The sequence below is a fragment of the Oncorhynchus tshawytscha genome, linkage group LG13 (genome assembly GCF_018296145.1).
Source record: "Oncorhynchus tshawytscha isolate Ot180627B linkage group LG13, Otsh_v2.0, whole genome shotgun sequence".
In the NCBI taxonomy this organism is placed as follows: domain Eukaryota; kingdom Metazoa; phylum Chordata; class Actinopteri; order Salmoniformes; family Salmonidae; genus Oncorhynchus; species Oncorhynchus tshawytscha.
In genome coordinates, this window is record NC_056441.1 from 28,046,397 (window position 1) to 28,060,048 (window position 13,652).

Below are 13,652 nucleotides of genomic sequence, written 5' to 3' on the forward strand. Positions count from 1 at the left end.
TGACTTCGCTAGTTAAATAAAAATGAATGTGGTTTGAATCAATTTATAAAAATAAAAAAAAGGTTCCAAACATTTATTGAGACACTCAGAACACATGGAACAGAACAAAGATGTCACTACAGTCATCAAGTTTCTGTCACAGGAATGAGACTAACAGGACGGCAGAAAAGGGGAGAGAAAGAGAGACTGTGATGAAGACAGTAAGATAGGGGTGATTCTATTCAACTGTAACATCGGTGCCAGAGGTTGCTTTTGATAAGGACTCATAGTAGTTGTTTTGTTTTCTTGGGCAGAGTAAGAGTGCAGAGGGGTATGGAGGGTTGGCTGGGGAACGACAGCGACGTCTCTCAGCTGAATTTGGCTTTAGAGAAGTCCATCTCCGGGTGCTGCGACATGAACCTGGAACACAATGACAGGGGTCACATCATGCAGTCTGAACAGTGAAAGAGTAGCCTGGTCCCAGTCGACAAGGAACTGGTAAATGACAATAGGAGTTTGCAAGACTATTTAAGTGCATCTAGCTTAAAGACAGCATACCTGCCATGTGTTAATCAGACTACAGAGGATAAACTCCTCCCAGCGTTGAGCCCAGTAAGGGGACAGGGGAGGAAGTGAAGCTGGTAGCAGCAGTGAAGGCGTTTAGAGATGCACCGATGTGGACATTAACTAATATTTTTAGGCTATTATCGTCCAATACCTAAAGTAACCAAATCAGACTGACATCCATTTCTAAAGGACTTGAATGTCTGCTATTGTGTCAAACAGTAATGAACATACAGTAAAGTCGACCCGTAGTGACCGTACCAGATCTTTTGAATAGGACTCTTTCATAAACTAGAGGAAGTGAGAGGCGATGCAGAACGACACATAACCAGGCAAGTGAACAACCACGGCTAACCTACCATTGGCCTAGTCATGACCAGGACAGGAAGTAGAAGGGCTTAATAACCTGAACTCTGACAAGAGACTGCCCTCCACATAGTCTCCGACGGCTCCTTCCCTAGATCAGGGTTTCCAGTAAACCACAGGGAAACCTAACGCTGGCCATGCTTGTGACTTGGTCTAGAAGGTGTTTCACCTCCACAGTGATGAGACCTTAACATCCATCTCCGACGGCTACAGCTCTGTCCAGTACAGACCCCTTATCTCAGTGGAATTGTCCTAATACTCATGTCTGGCGAGTCATACGGAGATGAAATATTTGCCAACCATCACTAAATGCACCTCAAATTGCCCAAATCACATTGCTAGGAAAGGTCATTGTCTGGTCATCTTTAGAATACGGAGCCTATTCACAAGACTATGTAGTACGTAAACTGAATATAACTTTGTTCTTCAATAAAAACAGGGCACATATATGAGTAGGTGGAATGCACAGTTTAACACAAGTTAAACAGTTGGAGACATGCTTTTCTCACAAACCCCTTGGATCAGGGTTTCTGTACAATGATGTCCAAGGTCAGTGTGGGGCCCTGACTTTGAACAGGGATAACTTATGCACGACTCATAAAAAAGCAGTGTAATGGGAGACATGTTTCCTCCCCAGACACCTCGGGTATTACGACGGTAGAGGAGCAACAGGCGAGGTCAGCTCTGGTCCCGACTCCGTACGGAAGCTGGTACAGACGTCTCACTATCCGTTTATGGCTGCAGTGATTATGTAACCTGACCTTGACTGGAAACAGTCTGCTTTCAAATTCACATTTGACCTCCTTTTTATGGCTATGTTAAACTATACAGTAGCTACTAGAACATGTTAGACAATAAAAAGCAAAGCACCAAGTGGGAGCCTAGTGGTTGGAGCGTTGGGCCAGTAACCGAAAGGTTGCTAGATCAAATCCCTGAGCCGACTAGGTGAAAAATGTGGCGATCTGTCCTTGAGCAAGGCCCTTAACCCTAAGTGCTCCAGGGTCGCTTTCAATAATGGCCGATCCCTGGCTGTGACCCCATTATCTGCGGGTGTCTCAGGGGAATGGGATATGCAAAAAACGAATTTCACACCACACACTTGTACATGTGTGAAACAGAACAAATATGCCCCCCCCCCCCTCTATTGTACCTTTACCTGTGAGAAAGGTCAGTAGTTAAGTCCCAGGGAGGACTTGACATGGGTCAAACTTTACACTGTATATGTGAAGAAAAGTATTGCACTACTTAAACATTATCATAACAGGCATGCTATATGATGGTGCTATAAGCAATGTGCTGAAAGCTACTTTTTGAGGATGTCTTGTTTATTCTGCTCTTCGGAGGTGGGTAGACCCATGGACTTCTGTCTCTGATCGTACATCATCTTCTCCACCATACCACGGGTCTCCCCATCCAGATCTGACAGCTGAGACAGCCGGCACACAGAGATGGAAGAGGAGAGAGCGAGAGAAAGAGGGGGAAGAGGAGAGAGCAAGAGAAAGAGGGGGAAGAGGAGAGAGCAAGAGAGCGAGACGGAGGGTGAGCGATAGAGAGGAGATGAGAGACGGAGGGTGAGCGATAGAGGAGATGAGAGACGGAGGGTGAGCGATAGAGAGGAGATGAGAGACGGAGGGTGAGCGATAGAGGAGATGAGAGATGGAGGGTGAGCGATAGAGGAGATGAGAGATGGAGGGTGAGCGATAGAGAGGAGATGAGAGATGGAGGGTGAGCGATAGAGAGGAGATGAGAGATGGAGGGTGAGCGATAGAGAGGAGATGAGAGATGGAGGGTGAGCGATAGAGAGGAGATAAGATATGGAGGGTGAGGGATAGATGGAGGGTGAGGGAGAGATGGAGGGTGAGGGATAGAGAGGAGATGAGATATGGAGGGTGAGGGATAGAGAGGAGATGAGATATGGAGGGTGAGGGATAGAGAGGAGATGAGATATGGAGGGTGAGGGATAGAGAGGAGATGAGAGATGGAGGGTGAGGGATAGAGAGGAGATGAGAGATGGAGGGTGAGGGAGAGATGGAGGGTGAGGGATAGAGAGGAGATGAGATATGGAGGGTGAGGGATAGAGAGGAGATGAGATATGGAGGGTGAGGGATAGAGAGGAGATGAGAGATGGAGGGTGAGGGAGAGATGGAGGGTGAGGGATAGAGTTTAATAAGTGGGAGATGCATTACCTTTTTACTTTTAAATATAGGAGAATAATCACGTGTTCTCTTGCAAATTACAGTGAGCCTTGCATCAGTAGTAGCTTGGCGTTGTTTACCTTCGAGTTTTCCGGACAGATCTTCTTCGTGTTGAGTTCTGGGTCCGTGGTCACCATCTTATTCCACCACTCCATCTTGTTGATCTGAAACAGACAAGGCATGACTGACTGACTTATAAAATATTTCATGCTGAAACCATCTCTCTCAATTAAACCAATTGAAATAAAGTAAATAAAAGCATCCTCTCTGAAGTACCTTCTCCAGGTGAATGGTGACCACCTTGCCGTCCTCAATGAGCCAGGAGCTCTCCTCCACCTTGACGTGGTTGTAGAGCTGTCCATCGATCACAGGAGGATGGCCCTTCAGACCCACCTTCAGCATACCACGCTGGATGTCCACCTCCACATCCTTCCCTTTCAAACGGAACTTCACATCAAAAGGCACCACCAGCTGGGGGGGCGGAATAGAGGGCAACACCCAGTTAGAATGAAGGCACCACCAGCTGGGGGGGCGGAATAGAGGGCAACACCCAGTTAGAATGAAGGCACCACCAGCTGGGGGGGCGGAATAGAGGGCAACACCCAGTTAGAATGAAGGCACCACCAGCTGGGGGGGCGGAATAGAGGGCAACACCCAGTTAGAATGAAGGCACCACCAGCTGGGGGGGCGGAATAGAGGGCAACACCCAGTTAGAATGAAGGCACCACCAGCTGGGGGGGCGGAATAGAGGGCAACACCCAGTTAGAATGAAGGCACCACCAGCTGGGGGGGCAGAATAGAGGGCAACACCCAGTTAGAATGAAGGCACCACCAGCTGGGGGGCAGAATAGAGGGCAACACCCAGTTAGAATGAAGGCACCACCAGCTGGGGGGCAGAATAGAGGGCAACACCCAGTTAGAATGAAGGCACCACCAGCTGGGGAGGCAGAATAGAGGACAACACCCAGTTAGAATGAAGGCACCACCAGCTGGGGGGGGCAGAATAGAGGGCAACACCCAGTTAGAATGAAGGCACCACTAGCTAGGAGGCAAGGACATAGGGGAACCAACAGAATACCTGAACCTTGTCTGCCCAGATTACATCTTGCCCAATTCTAAACCAATCCCTAGCGACTGCAGACAAAACGATAAACAACATCCGCTCTGAAATAGAGGGAGCTGCTGCACGATTAGCCCACGAACGGAGAGCACAAACACCTCGATAGTTAAAGCAACAATCATGCTCCAGTTAGACAACTTTAATATCACTAGGGAACATAGCAACACGGTAATCACTGAAGACAAGGGAAACAAACTCACGTCCACTTCAGACAGGGACTGTGTCCAGCGATAGTTGGCCAGGTCAGCTCCGTTGCCTGCGTTGGGTTTAATCTTGTCCTTGTCTTTCTCGTCTTCTTCTCCTTCGGAATCAGTCTGGCAGAAATGAAGACTGTGATTCATTGTCTTCAACATACTGCACATACATATAATACCCGTGTGCTGTAAAGTGCATCAGTTTTTCCCCTAGTTCATACGATACCGCTCATTTATCTACTGAGGAATCCCAACAGAATCTCTTACCCCCTTGTCTCCCTTCTCTCTCCCTTCCTTCTCAGCTTTCTCAGCTGGAGCTACTGCATTTGTGGCCTCTTTCTTCTCCTCTTGTTTATTTTGCTGAAACCAAGACAAGAGACATTAAAGTAGCGCATATAAACTTCATCAAGACAACGACATTGTTAAACCTAGTGTGTATAGTACATCAATCAATCATTCATTCATTCATAACTGACAATCGTTTTTTCTTACCTGGTCGATTTCAGACTGAAGTCTCTCTGCCTCTTCGTCTGTCAGTTCTTTGATTTTGGGCTCGTCGTCTGCGTTCTTCCTCTTCTTTTCCTCCTCTTCCTCAGCTAGCTTGGCAGCCCTCTTTGCCTTCTCTCTCTTCTCCTTCTCCTGCCTCTTCTCCTTCTCTCTGTGGGCCTTCAGGGCAAGACCACTGTGGTGGGCAAACGACTCCTTCACCAGCTGGGGACAGAGGGGTCGTCACTAGGTAACACAGCCACAAAGTCATAAACCCCTCACTCACATTTCTACAATTTCTCTTCTTAAAATCTGATTTTAAAACTTATCCTAAACCACACTGTTAACGTTATGTATAACCCTAACCTTAAAATAAGACCAAAAAACAGTTTTGTTTGGATTATTTTTACAATATAGCCAATTTTTTACTTTGTGCAATCTAGTGGAAACTGGACAGAGGGGAAAAGGGGGAGATTAGACTGACAAACTACTTTAGCAGTTCTGCATCTTTTGACATATGCATCTTTGTTATGTTTCACTATATTGGATCACTCCGCGGCGGAGGGATACATCGAGGTGAGGAGTTATACCAGTGTACACCGGTGTCACGGCTGGGGTCCACCCCTATATATAGACACACCTCCATTTTCTCGGTGGACGTCTATGGTTTGAGGTACAAACTTTCTGAAGCTCGCTTGTTAAGTGTAATATCTTCCTTGGAAGTTCTCTCACTGGCTGTTTGCAGCCTGGAGCAGCTGGCCACATGGCCGCCGCTCCTCAGTGCTCCACTCGCAGCGCGCGGTTGGTCTGGATCTTCCGCCGTGGTTTGTCGTACTTGTGTTTCGCTAGCGTTACACTACGACTCTGTGTGCATCCATTAGTATGGTGGTTCTTGCTGACACAAACTGTAATTTACCTTACACAACCTGCCCACTGGTTGTTCTGTGTGTTGTCAATTGAGTCATCGAGTATCGAGTCAGACCGTCAGCAGGTTGATGACGACAGCTGTTCCCTGTTGGCCAGTGATAGGCTGTTCCTGGGGGACGATGTTGGCACTGTTCACCGTGAGCGGGGGGGCTACCAGGCTGACAGGCCATCACAAGCCGCCAGCGGGGATCCATTGCACCCAGTGGCTCGAGAGCCTATGAGGAGCCTACTCACTCAGGTAGCCACTGCACTGGACATCAACTGGTGGACAGAGATGACTCTCCATCTGTCCCCATCTCTACTGAGTTCTGCGAGGCCTTGCAGGAGAGCTGGGCCTCTGCCAGGGGGCGCTTCCGACTCACAGCAGAGACTGGACCATGGAGTTATGTTGCTGGCGCGGAGTCACTTGGCCTCCGGGAGAACCCGACCATGGACACCATAATAGCTGCCATGGTCCTCCCGGACCGGGAGATTATAGGGCGGAACCTGCGACTGAAGCCGGACCCCCCCGCGAGCTGAATGGCACCAATGGTCCATGTTAGGACTACAGAGGGCGTAATGAACACCATGCAGAGTTTAAGGGCACCGGCTACAACCGCGACATACCAGTTGCCCTGGTGGTTGTTCTGCTCTTGGTGCACTGGTATTGAGGTTGTGCCTGAGTCATGCAGGGTGCAGTGTGTCCTCGTATGGACCCTGGTGGGAGGAGTACATCTCTCCGCTCCAACCCCTCATTCCTCCCGAAGGTTCTGTCAGACAGGCATGTGAACATCCCTTTTATCCTGTCTGCTTACGACCCTAAGGCAGTGGCGGGGGAGTCTGGGCCTCCCTCCGGCATGCTGTGCCCTGTGAGGGCACGCGCAGCCTATATGGAGCGGACACGTCAGTGGGAACAACAGACCAGCTCTTTGTCTGCTATGGTGAGAGAGTCCTGGGGGCTGAGCTATCACAGCAGAGGCTCTCTCACTGGATCGTGGACACGATTACGACAGCATACCGCCTGGCTGGCAGGCCAGTGCTGGGATCTGTGGTGGCACATTCAACACGAGGGGTGGCTGTGTCCTGGGCTCTACTGAGAGGATTGCCCCCTAGCTGATATCTGTGCTGCGGCCAGCTGGGCTTCCTCTTGCACCTTTGCTAGGTACTATTGGGTAAATGTGGCACCTCCCCCTGCAGTTGGTTCAGCGGTCCTGGGCGTCGCCTCCCCTTCCGGGGACTATGCTGGGACCCCCCTTCCACATTGACGGCCCCTGCGTCTCGGTCCCGCGGAGTGATCCAATATAGTGAAACATAACTGTGGTTACGTAACATTCGGTTATGTGAGCTATATAGATCACTCCAATCCTCTACGGTGCTAGAGCACCTCAAAAATGATGTGTCGTGGCCATAGGGCAATATATAGGGGCAGACCCCAGTCGTGACACAGGTGTACATGAGAGTACATTTGTAAATCCTCACCTCGGATGGATCCCTCCACCGCAAAGTGATACCAATATATTGGAGTGATCCATATAACTCATAACCGTGGTTACATACGTAACCTTTGTTCGGTTACGCCTTGATCACACTGATAGTAACCTTGGGCAAAACACTACGCAGCATCATCTGGATGTGTTCAACAACAGTTCAACATTCACCATCTGCTACCATTTCTGTCAAGCCGTCTATGCATAATGTTTGACGCATATGTTAACATAAACACCGCACAGAACGCACTGCAACTGCCTCTGCAACGCAATGCTGAAAGGTAAGGTGTCCCAAAATGCTATGACACTGTCGGTTTGATCGAGGCGTTAGGTAGCCAATTCTGGACTCACCTTCTCTGGTGCTCCTGCCTCTCCACCCGTGAAGAAGTCGGTTTTACGCCGGAGGAAGCTGAAAAACGTGTTTACTAACTGTTGGGAGAATAAATATTACATTAGAGATGATACACAGCCAACCTGAGCTTTAAACACGCCCATTTGCTATGCCTTACCAAAGGTTGCCACACCACCTGCATGCCTAAACACAACTAACTAGCTAAACTGTGGTTAACGAATATGATACTGGTGTGAAATGTAACATACGTAACTACAGGTTTGTGGTGCCATATTCATGGTGGAAACGCGGGACACTCCCCATCATACAGCTAACGTACATTAGCCGGCTAGCCAGTTGTTTTATGATGAATTTCATAGCATCCTAACAAGCTGGAGTTTACCTCTTGTACACCTCCTTCATGCTGTTGTGCCATAACAAGCAACATCCCGTCATACTTCTCATCATCACCCATTTTCTGTCCAATGAACTTGATTAAAATATAATTTGAAATGCAGGCTAGCAGGGAGCTAAAATGGAGCAATGTGAAGTCACGTTGCTGTGCTACTTCCTGGAAACAAGCACCGCCTTGTTTCTCAGCGAATTAAAAGTTTGACGCAAACAACCATGAGTCCAACCTTTTGATTGGCAAACTAAACAGCCAATTAGATCCTGTTAGATGAACGGCTATGGCGTGTTCAAGTTTTGACAGTGTGAAACCGAGTGCAGCGGGGAACCGAATATTCGTGATGAGAAATTACTGTTTGATTGATGGCAAAAAACGTACTGGTAATTCATTATGACATAATTATCGTATATTCATGTCGTTTCACTATTATACTTTTTTCTTACGTTAATCTGTTATAAATTTGCATTTGAAAGAATTCAAATGTATTTATGTACAGACATTTTCACATGCAAACACGATTTATATGCTCAAGGATTACTTTCTGATTCTGAACATCTTTGGTGTAGCCATTATATCAAATCTCCCCACCTCTAAATTGGCAATGACCCTTGTTTGTCTTGAGAAATCCTATTGAAAATGTTACATTTGATAGTTGGATAACATCATTCTAATTCTAATCCTTCATTTATTAACAGTGATTTAGCAGGAGATATCTCTGATGGATAGGTGTCAATGACCAACAGCTCAATGTTCCATATTTTGACCCAGATAACATACTGTATCTTGACTCCATGACTGAACTATTCAAACATACTGAAAAAGGGGTCACAGTGACTGCCACACAGTGTTATGTTGAGTGATACGCAACGGGTGGAAATATATATTTTTTCTAGGTTACCTAGCCTATTTGCAAAAACACATGGAAGGCCAAAAATAAAGTAGGCTATTGATAATGAGATTAAAATGATACCTATCTACATGATTAGGATCTAGGCTACTTGTGTCATTATTTTCCTAAAATTATATTGCCCTTTGTCAATGCCAAATGCTGATATCCTATGATCCTGAGTTTGCATTTACCCCTTAACTAGCAAGAAATAGAAGACTGAACCAAGGCCGTGTGTTGGGGTGGTAGTCTGTATGGGAGCATTGACCCCGTCCTTGGTAGTCAGGTCAACATGATAAATGTCATTGATCTCGTAGTGCAGCTGGCTTCCTCACGTCTCTCCCTCCCTGCACGCCAAATGTCACAGTTGTATTGAATACGCCCTATCACCTCACTCCACGTGGAGAGAACCTAATGCAGAGAGCAGAGCAGTCCAGGGTCACTCTGTTGTTCTCAGATGTGAGTGTGTGTGGTTTGAGGGGGAGGGGTCAAGGCTGACTGGTCACACACAGATCAGAGGAGAGTGTCCTGTCTTCCTATAAATAAGACTCGGTCTACTGGAGTTGTCAGACAGTCAGAGCTGCTGATCACACTGCTGGACAATATTTCAAAGAGAGAATGTGGCTATTCTCACGTCTATAGCATAGCTCTGTAAAGCCTCTGCACTGGGGACATCTTATCATCTATTGATTGATTGATACTTTATTGATCCTCAAAGGGGAATTCTCCATGATGTTTCCTCTTGAAGAGATGAAGAGCACCTGTCACTGTTCAGGTTACCGGGAGCAACAACATCAGCCTCACACCATCCTGTACAACATCCTGAGCCGGGCGGACAGTAACTACAGCAACAACGACAGCCTGATCAACAACAACCAGGTGAACCAGTACAACTACAATAAGATGATGCCTCACAACTGTCACTGCAAGCGGCAACAGGTGGTGTGTCTGAAGAACCCTGAGGGAACCTGTCAGATGACATCTGATGTTCTGGTCAAAACCATCTGCTTCATGAAGAGTTTACCCTCCTTCAGTCAGCTTCCAGTGGAGGATCAGCTATCTCTGCTGAGGTACTGCTGGGTGCCCCTGTTCTCTCTGGGCCTGGCCCAGGAACGGACTGTGTTCGAGGTGAAGGATGTTCCACAGGCTAGCATGCTGAGGAGGATCCTCCTCAACGGTCAAGGGCCACAGAGTGAGGAAGAACAGGAGGTGGAAGATGAGGGGAAGAGGTTGCTGCCCACCCTGGCTGGGGTGCATAAACTCAGGTCCTGTCTGAACAGACTGTGGACTCTGGATCTCAGCCCAAAGGAATATGCCTATCTGAAGGGAGCTATGCTGTTCAATCCAGGTAAATATCATCTTATCTTCTCAGCATGCTATGATGTAATGTGGAACTCCAAATCTACCTTAACTGACATTGTATTAATTTAATTTGTTGTAAATATTTGAAGCAATCAATAAATCGATGATTATTTAATGATCTAACATGACAATACAGTAAACAGCTCCACTCTTTCTTCTGTCAGTGTTAAACTGCTGATGGTGGAATACAGTTGACATGACATTTCCCTCACTTCCTCTTAACAGACGTCCCAGGACTGAGGACCACTGTATTCATCAACAGTCTACAACAGCAGGCCCAGAGAGCACTACAGGAGGTTGTGCTGACCCTTCACCCAGGAGACTTGGGTCGATTCAGCTGCATCCTACTATCGACCTCTGACTTACAGACTGTCACCCAATCACTCATCACAGAACTGTTCTTCAGACCAGTTATTGGTCAGGCGGATCTGTTTAATTTGTTACGCGAGATGCTGTTTATTAGACAAGAATAAAGCTGAAAGTGTGTGTGTGTGTGTGTGTATATATATATGTGTTTGAATTATATTTTAGGGTATTTTCTACAGTGACAACTATGAACGTGAAGAATGCAACCAGGCAATAAAAGTTGAACTAAATGATTGTTTTTCTTCTCTTCTATCCACACATTTAATCATTGTTCTATCATTTACTTTTGCATGTATCTGATCATTTAACAGTGGTGTGATAACAATAAATGAAGTGAGAGCAACAGTATTTTCTATTGGATCAAAAACAAAATCCTGTAATATTGTACTGGCTCTTAGCATATGTACTCTGGCTCCTACCTGTGGTATTCTACCTGGACCTACAAGTATCTGTTGTGCTGTTCACTGTACAGGGTATTGAATGGAAAGTACCAAAAATCCCCTGAGTGACGGGACCTGGAAAACTCCCCAATGCATAAGGAAGGCTAGCAAAATGCGGCTTTAGACTGTATTAATACCCCAACTAACTCAACAATATGTCAACACTCATATTTCCTGTAAACCTACCTCTTTATCCATTTCCTGTCTATGCCCAGGACTAGAATGACCTGTTTTACAGTCATTCCGTGGTCTGTATTATTTTGTCCTTGCCAAAGATAAAAGTTGTCCCCAGAGGGCACAAGTGAACACCCTGGTACTGGTACTGCGCACATGCCAAAGTTATGTGTACATTTGGACCTGTTCTACAGGGCAAAACATTACGTTATAGAACATTCAGACAAAAATGTTTTAAGAATAAAATATATGCTTGCCATCCATAGTAGAACAGATCTTTATATTTCAATTTGCAAACTTCTAAACATTTCACATCACAGAACCCTCATTGGTTTGTAAGTCTGCATGTTGTCAGAGATTCTTCCATTTCAATACATCAACACCCACACAATAGAACTGAGTTGTAGATAGTTTGGAAGAGTAGTGTGTGTGAGTAACTGGCTGATTCATGTCCAGTAACGCGACAGGAAAAGGCTATTTAGAAAGAATGAAAACACAGAGATACACAGAGCTTAATGTCAACAACACACACAAAACATATGACTGGGACTCTTCCACTGGTGAGCTAATGGAAAGTGAGCTAGTCACAGGTTCAGACATTCTTGCCTGGAGGATTTCCATTTAAAATATTTATTTATTAACAAATCATTCATTTAGACATTCTTAGAGAGGCGGATCCTAACTTCCACATAAATCCACTTAGTCTCATTGTACAGAACTGAAATTAGACTTAAGTGGAAGTTAGAATTTTCCCCATAGAGCAACACAGTTCATTTTTACCAGCCACAATAAAACAGAAGACAAAATGTGCAAGAATAGCATGGCATCAATGCCTTTACAACTTCATTTATGCTTGTGCATCCGTTTAAACAAAAAAAGTTGTATATAAAATCACAGAAATGCACACATTATACAATTTAATTTCAAGTATATACTCATTGGCGTCTACAATGAGATCATGTTAATCATTATCCAGGCCACATGCTCGTGAGAGATTTTGGACCCTAACCAATTTTAAAGCAATACAAACATTAGGATTACCGTTATGGGTAACACTTCACTTGACATCCACCGTCATAACACGTTATGACATAGTAATAACCATTTTAATAGGTACCTTTTTTAATATGGTCATATCCCTTGTCATGACACATATTGCGTTATTTTATGGCTAGTTATGACACCTACATAAGCGTGTCAAAACCTACCACACAAGGCAAAACATTCCACTACACAATTACACTGTTGACATGTTCTATATTTGTGTGTGAAATTGACCACGTTAAATGATCACTGTAATTGCACACACATTGATGTCAGGCATGCACTTACCCCAACGCTCCGTTGCTGATGGCTGGGATGAACGCAGATGCAGATTTCAGGAGCAGGATGACGTATATTACAGCATGTACGTGATAGGTGACGTATATAACAGCATGTACGTGATAGGTGACGTATATAACAGCATGTACGTGATAGGTGACGTATATAACAGCATGTACGTGATAGGTGACGTATATAACAGCATGTACGTGATAGGTGACGTATATAACAGCATGTACGTGATAGGCGACTTATAGGATGATGTATATAACAGCATGTACGTGATAGGTGACGTATATACCAGCATGTACGTGATAGGTGACGTATATTACAGCATGTACGTGATAGGTGACTTATAGGATGATGTATATAACAGCATGTACGTGATAGGTGACGTATATAACAGCATGTACATGATAGGTGACGTATATTACAGCATGTACGTGATAGGTGACTTATAGGTGACGTATATTACAGCATGTACGTGATAGGTGACTTATATTACAGCATGTACGTGATAGGTGACTTATAGGATGACGTATATTACAGCATGTACGTGATAGGTGACGTATATTACAGCATGTACGTGATAGGTGACTTATAGGATGACGTATATTACAGCATGTACGTGATAGGTGACTTATAGGATGACGTATATTACAGCATGTACGTGATAGGTGACGTATATAACAGCATGTACGTGATAGGTGACTTATAGGTGACGTATATAACAGCATGTACGTGATAGGTGACTTATAGGTGGCGTATATAACAGCATGTACGTGATAGGTGACTTATAGGATGACGTATATTACAGCATGTACGTGATAGGTGACTTATAGGATGACGTATATTACAGCATGTACGTGATAGGTGACTTATAGGATGACGTATATAACAGCATGTACGTGATAGGTGACTTATAGGTGACGTATATAACAGCATGTACGTGATAGGTGACTTATAGGATGACGGTCATAATGCTTCACAACAGTGTCAAAAAGCGGATTTTCTACAAGTGAATTAAAATACAACAAAATAATTCATTATAACAGAGGATTTAA

General features: G+C 45.2%; 2 protein-coding genes and 1 long non-coding RNA gene across 6 annotated transcripts; 2 read left to right on the plus strand and 1 right to left on the minus strand.

The window, feature by feature from the left end:
• Positions 1 to 58: 58 nt before the first annotated feature.
• LOC112264638 (nuclear migration protein nudC) lies at positions 59 to 8,211 on the minus strand. Its single transcript, XM_042295494.1, has 9 exons — positions 8,032 to 8,211; positions 7,649 to 7,726; positions 4,911 to 5,129; positions 4,686 to 4,778; positions 4,425 to 4,538; positions 3,381 to 3,575; positions 3,185 to 3,268; positions 2,217 to 2,335; positions 59 to 399 (listed from the first exon to the last, which is right to left on the minus strand). The coding sequence occupies exons 1-9, from the start codon at positions 8,101 to 8,103 to the stop codon at positions 348 to 350; spliced, it is 1,026 nt and encodes a 341-aa protein (XP_042151428.1). The 5' UTR covers positions 8,104 to 8,211; the 3' UTR covers positions 59 to 347.
• Positions 8,212 to 8,347: 136 nt separating this feature from the next.
• On the plus strand, positions 8,348 to 10,881 carry LOC112264640 (nuclear receptor subfamily 0 group B member 2). 3 transcript variants are annotated; one of them, XM_024441380.1, is made up of 3 exons: positions 8,348 to 8,411; positions 9,642 to 10,271; positions 10,511 to 10,881. In XM_024441380.1, exons 1-3 carry the CDS (start codon positions 8,378 to 8,380, stop codon positions 10,756 to 10,758), a joined length of 912 nt encoding a protein of 303 aa, XP_024297148.1. In that variant the 5' UTR covers positions 8,348 to 8,377; the 3' UTR covers positions 10,759 to 10,881. The 3 variants fall into 3 exon arrangements, with proteins under 3 accessions (XP_024297148.1, XP_042151429.1, XP_024297149.1); XM_042295495.1 differs by having other exon boundaries at positions 8,349 to 8,417; XM_024441381.2 differs by lacking the exon at positions 8,348 to 8,411 and having other exon boundaries at positions 9,432 to 10,271.
• Positions 10,882 to 12,666: 1,785 nt separating this feature from the next.
• On the plus strand, positions 12,667 to 13,479 carry LOC121839052. Of its 2 annotated transcripts, XR_006078596.1 has the most exons (3): positions 12,667 to 13,151; positions 13,182 to 13,223; positions 13,266 to 13,479. It is a non-coding gene; the product is annotated as an uncharacterized LOC121839052 (long non-coding RNA). The 2 variants fall into 2 exon arrangements; XR_006078595.1 differs by having other exon boundaries at positions 13,182 to 13,479.
• The last annotated feature ends 173 nt before the right edge of the window (positions 13,480 to 13,652 follow it).